The sequence below is a fragment of the Etheostoma cragini genome, chromosome 6 (genome assembly GCF_013103735.1).
Source record: "Etheostoma cragini isolate CJK2018 chromosome 6, CSU_Ecrag_1.0, whole genome shotgun sequence".
NCBI classification, from domain to species: Eukaryota; Metazoa; Chordata; class Actinopteri; order Perciformes; family Percidae; genus Etheostoma; species Etheostoma cragini.
Window position 1 is genome coordinate 17,535,138 of NC_048412.1, and position 12,542 is coordinate 17,547,679.

A 12,542-nucleotide genomic window follows, 5' to 3' on the forward strand; every position below is an offset into this window, starting at 1 on the left:
AGCGTCCTCCATTGTAGGTCATTATGGAGGACAACACAGCGCGATATATACAATACAACACCACTAGATAGCACTGTTGTTAGCTCAAGCTGATTAAAATCACTGCAGTTACCTCCCAAAACACACACACACACACAGTAAGAAGAAGGCCTTGTAACTGAGACGGAAGACATCAAGAATCTGCAGAGTTTAGTATTAGTAGACATAAAATGCTTTTATTATTATGGTTATATAGGCAAAAAAGTCTGAGCTGACATTCTATGGCATTGATTTATTTAACTGTTTTTGATGTTTTTTTTCAGATGCACATTATTAGAGGCAACAGGCAAAGGTTACATGTCATGCAAACTAGATAAATAACTCTTTATGTGGACCTTTGCTATAAAGTTAATCATCCACTGGCAATAATGTAGTGCTCTTAGTTAAAAAGGAAAGAGGAAAATTATACATACAGAATGTAAACAGTCAAAGAAATTGCACTTTCTTGGCTTGTTATTATAAGCCACACTACTGAGAGAGAGCAGGAATTTAACACTGAAAAAAACTAATTCACTGTCACTGATTGTCTGACCAATAAAAAAAAAAAAAGCACTCCGCTAAAAAAAGTTTGTAGTTATGTAATCCTACAAAAAACTCAAACAATCATGGTCAATTTTAAGAACAAATGACTGATATATTGGTCAGCTGTATAATCTGTTTAAAACATGTTAGTAAAATGAAAGATTTGATTATTAAGTTGTATGTGTTATGCCAATAGTATTGTAATGTATAACACTCATTTTACACGCTACTGCTGATAAGAGGAAAACAGGTCTCTCTCTACGTACATTCACATGAAACTAAACGCCTATGTTTACTTCCACTAAGTGGATTAATCCAATGCTCCTAAAATGAGAACAATCAACTATGCAACTGTACAGAAAAATTACCTCCAATCCTCAAATATTCACAAAAAAAAAACGTACAAAGAAAGTCCATATATAGTCCTTATCGGAGGAGATATTGCTTTTAAAGACTGCATGAGTTCGCTTAGGTACATACACAAGACAACATGGCACTTCTACGGAGCGTTTGGGGCAAATCAATTTTAGATTTCTCCCCCCTCCCCCCCAGGACATTCTGATTGTCAATTCTATGAAGCAAAAACATTCCCAAAGGCAGTCTGAAGTAAACAAAAGACTTTTAACCCCTCTCTATCCCTTACCCAGGAAGAAATACTGAAAATAGTCAACAATAAACATTCCTATCATGAATATATTTTGTCCATCTTTTTTGCAGACATTGCCCAAGCTGTCTTTTTTTTTCCAAAAATAACTTCTTTCTTAAACCTCATTAGAAATTCTCTTGCAGCGATGCCAAAATTCCAATCCCCGAGCCCACCCCCTCTCCTGCCTATTCACTGGTACATGGCAGACACTCTTGGTAAAGTGAAGAAAAACCCAACCACTGTCTCAACAGCTTTCAACTGGTTCACTCCTTGTGTCATTTCCCAAAGGTGCAATGTGACTTTGAAGCTTAACGAGTAAATTAGGGTTCAATTTTGACCTACTTAGGGCCCAGGATGCATTTTTGTTCCCCCGGGCAGCTACTGAGCTCCTTGTCTCTTGGAAACTTCAGAGCCGAAATGCTGAGTACCATACTGTATATGTCCACTTTCAGTCTCCCAACAATGTCTGTCTTTCAAAGTTTGCTTAAGGTGCCAAAGTAAGAGCAATCAAGGTGTGTGTGTCCACTCAGCATACGTACGTACAGTCTTTAGTGTGCTTGATCATCCAGCACTAGTGCAAATTCATATCAGCTGGTCTGTTTCTGTTCTTTCTTTCATCCGGGACAGTCTATCTCAGTTTATCTCAATCCTTGCCACTTGGACAAAATGTGTTGCCATGGTTTCATCCTTGGTGTGATGCCCTTCAGAGCCATGGGTTCACAACACTCATCTGTCAGTGTGTGAGATGTCTCTCTTGCATTTTTTCAGCCTTTATAATTTTCCATCTCTCTTCTCCTTTTTTGTCGCTCGTTCTCCGTAGCACTACTACTGGTAATAGCAGTGTTGTTACGTCAGTTCCTGTCCATCTGTCCAGTGGTGGGCCTGGTCCCTTTCTCAGAGTGGTCCCACCTACGAAAAGGCAAGATAATATCAACAAGACAATGCATATACCTTTCAGAGTCCCTTCTGTTGCTGTATGTGACGCTTTTCTCACCTCTCTCTCCTAGCTTGTTGCTGCTGCAGGGTCAAAAGTAAATCATTTAGCCGTTTCCTCCTCTGTTCTGTGCTGCAGAGCTCTTCTTCCCCTCGTTTTTTTCCCTCGCCCTCTTCCTGTTCTCTGTTCTTGGTTTTGGTAGGCTGTAGTGAACAAGTATGCACAACTAATTTCAAAATCAGACTTTTGTTTTTAATATCCTTATGAACATTTGCATTGTTAAAAGGTATTTGTTTTTGTATGTGGGTAGTGCTTTACTCACACAGAGGCTGGCAGTGATTGAGCTAGAGGCATCCTGACTCTGATGGTGGGGGTCACTGCTGATAACCGTCACCTCCACCCCCACTTGCTGATCTGAGGGTCAGAAGTCAAACAGTATTCTGTACGTAAGTGAAGGCATGGCAGGAGAGAATGACGTCATGTGTTTTACAGATACTGTATATCTGTAATAATGCTTATTTCCCCTTGATTCCTATCTGCAATCAGCCAGGGAATGTAGGATGGAAACGGTGTGGTTTTACTGCTAAAGGGGAAAGTTGATGTCTGCTGGCTTTTTGGACACCAGCGTTGGATGACAAAAATGGGGGAATATTTCTGCAGGCTGAAATTCTGTGGTTGGAAAACCACTTACTGCTGCTGAGTATGATATGGAGAAACAAGCCAAATATGAGGACGACAGGCTGTTAGCACACCACACACACACACACACACATACATACATGCACACACATAGTAAAGTAAAAGACAACACAGGACACCAGAAGAAATCTATACAGATGTTGAAATGAAAATGTATAGAGTTCAACCACATACACATATGCATACACAAACACCTACAGAAACAAAAACTAACACACACACTTGCTTCATGGACCTGACTTGATGTGGCCATCGTCCCCATTGGCTCCATCACAGGACAGACGTGAGTCGCTGTCCTCTCCCTCTGCGTCTCTCTCCCTCTCCTTCTCTATCCTCAGTTGGATCTGTCTGTCTCTCACAAGCTCCCAGTTCCTCACGAGGAATACGTGGTGTTTCATGACAAAGCTCCTGCCGCGGCAAACAGGGAGAAACATTAGCTCCCTGACATTAGATCGTTTACAACGCACCAAGTGGTTTATCTAGACATGTGAATCGCTGATTTCTTTCCATACCTCTCGCTGCTGGTTAAAGGCTCCATGTCGAGGTGAGGAAACAAGCTGGTAATGTCACTAGAGCACTCCTCCTGTAAAAAAAAAAAGGAAGGACACGTGTAGGTTTTTACACTTATTAAAGCTGCATTCTTCATAGGAATGGAACAACCTGAAGCCACATGAACTGACCGTTTGTTGAAAGGATACAGTCCTCTCCTTCAGCCGGCCTGAGTGACACAGAAAGAAACCAATTAAGACTCTGTATGACAACATCAATCGGATCCATCAACTAAACCTGAAGATAACACCTTCAACACTGCCAACTCACAGTAACGGCGCTTCCTCTTCAGTGGGACAGCAGGCTGCCTTTGAAGCTGTGACAACACAAAATGAGAATTACACGTAGATTCATGACACTTCTTGTAACAATCTTTTACCTCCAATGATGCTTGAGCTTGACCGTCTAACTCCCTGATTCTGTTTTAAGGGGCTCTACTGTACCTGATTGTTCTGCCACAGCCACATAACATCATAAGGTAACTGGAAATGAATCCTCTTCAGCCTAAGGTACTTCCCTGGAGGAAACAAAGGCAGTTTAGGTGAGCAATCACAGCTACGACCAACTACAGCAGTGTTTGCATTTACTTAAATACTCACCGACATGTATGGGAGCAGGTAAAAGGCTATATCCATTCTCCCCCGGAGTGTAGTCCATACTCTCTCTGCACAACTGCTGGGCTTGGGAGGGAGGGCTAGAAAAGAGATACATACATTTTTTGTTAAAACATAATTTTTTGTTACAATAGTTTGTTTATGAATTCAGTCCACTCACTCTGCAGTTTTATAATCATCAGAGTAAAGACCCGCCCTCAGAAACTTCTTCCTGGGAGGCCCGTCTGCTCTCTCGTCTCTTTGGATAGTTACTGGTTGAGATGGAGCCTGCACGACATCGGATTGGCTAAAACATTCGGAGGGCGTGTCACACTCGGGTTTATCCTCAGCGACACTAAAAGGAAAGCATGAAGAGAGAGAGATAGAATGATAGATAGGAAAAAGAGAAAGAGAGAAAAGGCACTGGTTTAGCACACAGTGCTGAAAACAGTGGGTTAATATAGCAGTAGTGAGTGGTTGTATTGAATTTTCAAGTCAACCACCTCCGGTACTTTATAATACAGTTGTGAGTGTTTACCTCTGATGACACAGAGAGTCATCATGTTTTCTCTTCCGTCCTCTCTTTCTCCTGGCCTGCAGCTCCAACTCTGTCACCTGCTGCACCATGTCGCCCCGTCTATCTCTCTGTGGTCCTCTTTCTTCTTTTCTAACTCCCACTTCTCTCCCATCTCTGTTGTGTCCTGGCAAGAGGTCAGGTGATGACATGGATGGAGCTGCAGATGAGTACGTGAGGGAGGATACAGTAGAGGGCAGTGGGTGCTTTCTAGGCCGTCCTGGCCTTCTTTTGTTTTTCCCTGCAATACTGTCTGGCGTTGGCACACTTTTCTGCTGCCCCCGGCTTCTTGAGTCACCTTGTAAACCTGCAGTCATTGAAATGGAAAGAGGGAGGGAGGGGGTGAGGTAGAGGGAGGCAGGAGGGATGTAAGTGTCAGAGAGGAAATGAGACAGATGTGGATCAGTGATTGAGCCAGCAGGAGGTGTGAGGTGAGGCCAGTCTAGGCTGAGTCATGCGGATGGGACACAGATTATGTGAGTCACAACATTTCCTCTGACCAGTTCACTTCTTGGAAATGAATTAAGAAGTGATTTATGTACACACATTCACCGAAAAAAAACACAAGAATGAACACTGAGGAATGCATGCTTTCTAATATGAACATGCACACGAATGCACTCTTGCAGACAAATTGTTTTTGCACATTCAGTTAATGTGGAATGCCATTGCAAAAGGCTGCCTTAGCAGACAAAGAAAGAGAAAATAAATGTGTGAGTGTGCCCATGCTACGTGCTGCACTTCAAACCACATGGGTGTTAAGTTAGATGATAAACTGATGTCAGATGTGTTCCACTTCTTTCAAAAACAACATTTTCCCCTCACAAGCAGTTTTTGCCCCTATTCAGACCTCCGTGCTATTCCTTCATCAATCACTCCTGAGGTCATCTATCTTTTTGTTCATTTTCCACAGTCCCTGACAAGAGTGACCTCTCTTTCCTTATTGGATTTTTCCAAGTCAAATAGGCCCTGCTGGCCAGCAGTAAAAAGTAGGCTTTAAATAGCCAATCTGGTGGTTAACTAATGACTGTCTTCAGTGGGTAGTCCCAGGCTACAACAGTGTGCGGTTTGCTGCAGGCGAGGAAGATTTCAAAGATTTTCTGGAAGATTCCCATCGAGATGCTGCCTTCCTGCTCCAACACTTTAAAAATTCCAACAGAGTGGTTGATGAGTGGTTGCACGCACACACACACACACACACACACACACACACACACACTGTTGTGCTGGGGGGTGGTGGAGGTGTTTGTGTGTGTGTGGGGGGGGGGGGGGGGGGGGGGGGGGGGGGGGGAAATTGTCTATAAAAAGAACAGAGTCTGATTTCCTCTCATACACCCTCCAGTCTTTGATGTGTGGCTCAACAACACCTGAGAAAAAGCAATGCTTTCACTTTATTGGGCAAACTATTGCTGCCACATTCTCATATCCCCATTGTGCAAATATACTGTCATACTGTGCAAGTGAAATTAGTAAACTAATATCTAATGTAATGCTAACGGGACCTCATACAGAAACACAGGCATGCCAGTGCTCCATTTATTCACACATTGAAACCATTCATGCATCCTCACCTGCTTCTCTCCTCTCTGTCCATGCTGGCTCATCTGTCCTCCATGACCTGTCTCTACTTCCAGTATTTCTACCGGCCAAGCCGGCCCTCAGACCCCTTTCTCCTGTTGCCATGGTAGCGGATGTGAACAGGTTGGTGTGTGTTAGGGATGGGGATGTCCTGTACAGGGAAGACTCGTCCTCACCATCTTCGTCCTCTCCCTCTGATGCGATCAGTCTGCCTGTATGTTGCTCCCCTGTGAACCCTCTCCAGATGGGAGTTGAATTTCCAAATCCTGTCCCTCCCAGGCCTCCAAATTTTGTCCAGCTCTTGCCCATGCCGCCCCAACTTCCTCCAAATGAAGACAGGTGAGAGGAACCCAGCCCCAGTGAGGTGAGCGATGTGTGTTTGTACCTCATTGATGAAGATGAAGATGATGACGTGGCAGCAGCAGCAGCTGAGGAGAAGGAATCATTTCCATTCTCACATAACCAAGGTGATTCTTTAGACAACCTACTCCTTATTCCTCTTGCCACTTTCCTTCCTTTTTCTCCTTGCCCGAAAATGAACCCCAACCTTGACTTTGAACTGGCCAACCTCTCTCTCTCCATTCCATCTTCCTCCTCATCCTCGTGTAACTCCTCCTCTTCATCCATGTCTCGTTCGCAGTGCCTGTGACGTTGTTTGTGTTTGTGTTTGTGTTCGCTCCTCCCACAGCCACAGGAGAGGCTGGATGTGAACCCTGAGCTAAGGTGTGGGCCTCCTCCACTGCCTCCTCCTAGATCTCCCTCAACCTCTCCTCCTAAAGCTCCCTCCCTCAGCAACCTGCTCCTCCGCCTGTGGAATCTGGCGGGGTTGAGAAGGAAGTGGGCATGATGGGGCTGATGGGGGGCGTACTGGTGTGGAGAGGGAATCGGGTAGGAGCTGGGGAGGTGGTGGTAAAGTGTCGTGGCTGGGGAATAGCTGCTGTAAAATCCCATATTTTCGATGGTCTCCTGAAACTTGGATGGGCAACCACATTGCCTGCGGTCAGGCTTCCTGTTGCAATGCACAGGCTGACAGGAGTAGAAAGGCTGGGGGGAGAAGGAGGGATTAGCAGAGTAAGATGAAGGGTGAGGCGAATAGAAGCCATTTAGATTGATCCTGAAGATGTTGGAGCGGTGAGAATGGGTTGAGGAGTGATGACGCCTTCCTCCAGCAGCATTCCCACTCCCATCCAAGCCCTGTCCCAGTCCTGTCCTCGCCCAACTTCGGCGTCCAATATGGACCTCGCTGAACTGACCGACCAGATCTTCTAGTTCAGCCAGAAACTCTGGATCTTGCATGTGCAGCTGTTTCTTCTTATGTTTATTTTTCTGCCTCTTCAGTGCATTTTGCCCAAGGCAAGAGTAATAGTCCGAATGAGTGCACTTGTTGTGCCCAGGGCAGGTGCATGGGCACAGGCAAGTACAGGAGGAGGAACAATCATAATCCCTTCGTCTGTGCCTGTGTCTGTCTCTGTGCCGCTCCACAGTAGTTGAGTTGGAGATTGGGTTTGTGTGTCTGGGCTTGAGAGAGAGGGGTGAAGAGACAGGAGAGGGACGGTCCACAAGAGAGGAGGGGTGCCTTTGACCCCCCAGAATAACTCCTGACCCCTGACCCAACCTGAGCATGCCTCGAACTCCCCTCATCTCCGCTCGCTCAGAAACACTGTTGTTATCTGTTCCAATCCCACTATCACTAGGCAGTGTCTCCTCACTGTGGGACTCACTCCTGGGGGAGGGGGTGGCCTCTTTCAGGTGGCCGGGAGAGCCAGGAGTGTGATGCAGTGGAGGGGTGGGACAGGATAGCTTACATGAAGACTGGTGAAAGGGGAAGTGATGCCTTCCCTGACATGGACAACTCTTCTTCACAAAAGGAGAGAGGGATGAGGAGGAGGGAGGACGTGGGGAGGTGCAGGAGGATGATGGGGAGGGGAGGGAGAAGGGATGAGAAAAAAGTAAGGAGGATGTTGGTTCTGTGAGGCTGCCTTCACTATAAGGGCTCTGGGCCCCACTGGAGTGGGTAAGGGATGGCGAGGGAAATGGGTGAGAAGGAGGAGGCTGGGGTTGGTTAGATGAGAAGAGAGATGTTTCTGAGGGATTGATGAACAGGGACGACTGAGTGGCATTCTTACAGTTGGAATTTAGGTTAGCTGTTTGGGCTTTAGGCTTGCGTCCTCGCCTCTTGCCCATGTAAATGGTCCCTCTCTTGCTCACATTGATCTGAGGGCCCAGCTTACTCCCAAAAGAGGAGGACAGGGCTGAGAGCGTGTGTACTGTTGTAGCCTCTATTGATTTACACAATCTCATAGAGGTCTCACCATCTGCTGCCTGGCCTCCCCTTCCCTCCTTCCCTACATACCCAGACAGCATTACTTTGTGAAGTCTCCTCTTTTTTCTTTTCTTCATCTCATTAATTAGCCTCCTGATCTTTAGCTGCCTGTTCCCTTTTTCAAGAGGAGGAAAATATTTACGATTCAGTGCATCTCCACTTTGGTCCTCAGGGAGAGGTCGCTTGGGAGGACGGCCACGCTTCTTGGGGCTGGATTTAGACTGAGTGGCACACTGCAGTTTTGGACTTGGCTCCAGCACAGGGGTTTTCTGAACTCCGTCACACCCCAGAAGAGGCATCTCAGTTGGGACAGCATTTGGTGAAAGTTTAGGGGGCGGTTCATCTAAGTTAGAGCTGTGGGATTTGGGGCGGCCCCTTTTTCTGGCTGGGGTTACGGGGCATCTGGAAACAGGGGGGCTATGGTCTAATGTGGGGTGACCCGGCTTTGGGGATGTAGGTGTGGTTGCAGAAGAGAGAGTGTAGGAGCTGCTGGTAAAGGAGCTAGAGGGAGATGGGTGTGACTCATCAGTCTGCAGAATAGTGGCCTTGGCAGGAAGGGACGTCTTGGGGTTCTGGGAGAAACTTAGTTGAGGATTATGTTGGAAATCTGAAGGGGCTTCCTGATTTTCCGCCCTCTGAGCCCGGTGCACCAGCTTGGTCCAGCTGGGCCGCCTGGCTTTACGTTTCTTGAGCGGACGGCTGTCCTGCTCTTGGGGGAAAGAAGGGGGAGAAACCGGGGCACGGGCAGAGGGAGTGGGCGAAGAGGGAGGAGCGGAATAAGAGGAGTGGCTTGGAGGCATAGTTGAATGTCTTGAGACATCTTGTTCTTTTGATTTACTGGTGTCACCTGTTGCTGTTGCTGGCTCCGCTTCTTTAACTGGCTTGCAACCGTCATCCATCTTGTCTATCTCATCTGGTTGGCCTGAATTCACTACTTTACATGTTTTATTTAGTTTACCACTATCAACTGGTTCACCACTTTTATTATCCTCTGTTCTTTGTCTGTCTGGGCTAACCTTATCCCTCTTTTTCTCAGCCTTTCCTCTTTCAATCTTTGACTCATCCCTCCATGTATCATCACTCACTTGTCTTTCATCCTTTTCTTTACTATGCCTTGATTTCCCATCCTTCCCTTTCTCCTTTTTCTTCTTCTTGCCATCCTCCTTTTTGCTCTCACTCTTTGCTCTTTCAGCCTCCGATCTATCTGGCTTAGATTTTTTGTCTTTCCGTTTCTCTTTCTTTGCTTTCCTCTCTTTGTCTCTCTTTTTCTCTAGTGAGGGCTGTAGAAAGGGACCCTGATCTTGAGATTGGGCTGAGGAGAGCTCCGCAGTGGGGGAGGACTGTGGTTTAGGGGGGACTGAAAAAGAGGAAAGAGAGTCTGGCCTACTCTGAGTTCTGAGTTCTTTGTGGGAGCTGGTGGAGGCTAGAGGTCTTGTCAAGGAGTCCATGGAGGAAAAAGAGGAGGAACTGCTGTGTTTTCCAATCTTGCTTTTCGATGAGGTGGAAGTGCCAAGGATGTCGGTGGAGCCTTTCCCAATAAATAGTCCTTTTTGTTTAGTTGTCTTAACCAAGCCATTATGTTTCTTGGAGGTATTCCCTTTATTCCTGGTTTCCGATGGAGCTGGGACTTGGGTGAATGTGGTGGGAGGAGTAGTTGAAGCTGTCTGATCTGTTATTGGCGAGCAGGGTTTGTTTCCTGCATTGACAGCAGGAACCTTCTCTTTCTTCACTTTCTCATGTGAGCCATTTGAATTTACCTCTGTCTTATCGACCAGTGAGATAGGAACCTGTTGGAGTGCAAACATGAAATCTCTGTCATAGACAATAATGGCTGTAACATCCACTAGTTTGCTGTTGACAACAGCGAACAACAATGAGGAAGCGACAACAACTGTAATGCTTTTGTTTTCGTCCGCCCATTACAAAAGACAGTGAGGACAAAATGACTCAATCAGGCAGAGAAAAGAGGGCATACTGAAGAGAAGGAGAGAGTTAGGTGATGAAAACAGGAATGGGGTTGACACAGAAAGGAGAAATACAAAGGCAGAGAAACAGAGAGGAAGGGAGTGGGACAGGGAAAGAGGGGGAGTAAAAGATAAATGAGAGCAGGTAGAGAAAAGAGGGGATGTAAAAATAGAAGAGGGACAGATATATAGAGCCTTGTAGAGTTACAAAGAGAGAGAGAAAGCTGTGCTATTGGTAGCTATAAATTGCCACTAATACAGATGAGAAAGCTTGATATTTCGTACTTGTCCTCTAATTTTGCTAGCTGCAGCTTGTGTGGCGTTTGTGCAGCTAAAGCAATAAGCTTCCCCTTGGGTGATTGTCGTAGGGACTGATGGACCAATGTCTGTAATAGCTCCAAGTAGTTGCCGTGCTGTTGTCCTATTTATAGGGCTGTTTATTTAAATGGCCTGCTTAGGATTCAGTATTGAAACAATGGCTCAGAGCTTCAACACGTGTGTTCACCTTCAGTGGCTGTAACACTTTTTGTGATTTAGCTATTTTAAAATAATTGGCAGCTGACATGATGTTTATCAGTGTGTGTGTGTGTGTGTGTGTGTGTGTGTGTGTGTGTGTGTGTGTGTGTGCCTCATTCCTTAAATACCTTAATAACTTACCTGTTTGGCAGACTTGGTCCCTTGGCTGGTTATGGTAGGGACTGAGGCTGTGTTGGAAGCAGCGGTAAATGTTGATGATAACGAGAGTGCCTGCGATGACGAAGATGATGATGCCGATGATAATGATGCAAGTGGTGGTGAAGCAGATGCAGATTGTTTGGATGTGCTCTGGCAAGAATCCAAGCCTGAGTGTTGATCTCTGGTTGCCTCTTCTGGAGTAGAGCTGGTTTTGATCTGCTGTCCTCTATCTCCATCCCCCCTCAGCAGTCCCCCCCTGGCTTGTCTCTGATAGGTTCTGATGGTGGGCTTGCAGACATAGCTTTCCAAGATCTTTGGTGGTTTCTTGGTGCGTTTGGCCTGTTCAATCCGGAGTCGTACATTACCCTCAGGGCAGCCGGTCTCTCTGCCAGAGATCTGAAGTTGTTGCTGCCCTGCGCTTCCACAGCGCCCCTCGATGAGCAACTCCAGTACTGCCCCCTTGTCTCCTTCTCTCTTTTTCCCTGCTCCTCTTTTCTCCTCATCCTTTCCCCCTACATCTCCATTCTCCCCCTCACCCCTCCTCTTTTTCTCTGCCACTTCAGAGTCTTCAGATGCAGAGGTGGGGTCCAGAGTGGAGTTTGTGGTTGGAGGGGTTCCCCCTTTCACTCTCTGGTCCATCAGAGAAGTCAGGGGGGAGAAGCAGGATGCTGTGGGGTTTCCAGTATAACACTTTTAAATGACCCTGGCTCTAGTGGTGAGCAGAATGCAGGTGTAGGTCAGGAGATTTCCAGAAGAATATCCTGTAATAGTCCAAGTACAGTTGGGCTCCTTTATCCAGCGATGGAAGGTCTCTCTGTTGTCCTTTAGGCTTGAACTGAGATGGAGTAAGTTTGAGGCAGAGACAGACAGAAAGATAGAGAGGCCAGTGATTAGTCATTTCAGTGAGCTCAGATGCTGAGTAGCAGAGTAGCAGCAGTGCAGGAATTGAGGGGAAAGTCCCCTTCCTGCAGGCAGCTGTAGAGAGGTGCTAAAGTCTATGTCCACAGAGATGATCTCATCACACAGAAAACCCAGGGGGCCACTCAGTGCAACCGATTCCCAGAATGTCGGCACTAACTGGAAGAAAAACCTATTCCCATTCTTCAAAAAAGGCCTCAGCTGGTTTACTTTGAAAATCCGTAAATAACGGCAGCTCTGAAAGGCAGCAAACGCTCCCTTAACACTTTCTCTTATGTTCTAATTCTCATCCACTCCACAAATCAATATATCAATCAATCAGCTCCTAACAAATTCAAACACTTGATCCAGTCTTCTCCCCTCCTCTCCCCACTGTCTTTGCGCCTTCTGTTCTCAGCTACTCCCACAAGCACTTCTCCTCCCACCCTTCCCTCTGCTGTACTTTCTTTTCTCTCTGAAACTCCCCTTTTTCATGTTTGGCAAAAAGCTTTTGCATGCATTCTCTATTAGTCTCTCTCTCTCTCTCTC

The 12,542-nt window shown here is 46.2% G+C and overlaps 1 protein-coding gene across 6 annotated transcripts in view; it reads right to left on the reverse strand.

Moving 5' to 3' along the window:
- Window positions 1-188: 188 nt before the first annotated feature.
- Window positions 189-12,542, reverse strand: part of LOC117946694 (histone-lysine N-methyltransferase ASH1L-like) — a 15,033-nt gene continuing 2,679 nt past the window's right edge. Inside the window, exons 2-14 of one of the 6 annotated variants that reach the window (XM_034874992.1) lie at window positions 11,079-11,931; window positions 6,128-10,244; window positions 4,521-4,863; window positions 4,164-4,337; window positions 3,989-4,083; window positions 3,833-3,906; window positions 3,660-3,705; window positions 3,521-3,558; window positions 3,353-3,423; window positions 3,076-3,248; window positions 2,464-2,555; window positions 2,202-2,344; window positions 189-2,116 (exon numbers count right to left, since the gene is read on the reverse strand). In XM_034874992.1, coding sequence (XP_034730883.1) covers window positions 2,059-2,116; window positions 2,202-2,344; window positions 2,464-2,555; window positions 3,076-3,248; window positions 3,353-3,423; window positions 3,521-3,558; window positions 3,660-3,705; window positions 3,833-3,906; window positions 3,989-4,083; window positions 4,164-4,337; window positions 4,521-4,863; window positions 6,128-10,244; window positions 11,079-11,735 — 6,081 coding nt within the window. In that variant the 5' untranslated portion in view covers window positions 11,736-11,931 and the 3' untranslated portion in view covers window positions 189-2,058. Of the gene's footprint in view, window positions 2,117-2,201; window positions 2,345-2,463; window positions 2,882-3,062; window positions 3,249-3,352; window positions 3,424-3,516; window positions 3,559-3,659; window positions 3,706-3,832; window positions 3,907-3,988; window positions 4,084-4,163; window positions 4,424-4,520; window positions 4,864-6,127; window positions 10,245-11,078; window positions 11,932-12,542 lie in introns of those variants that run through there. The other 5 variants (XR_004657081.1, XR_004657083.1, XR_004657082.1 and 2 more) reach the window with 5 other exon arrangements.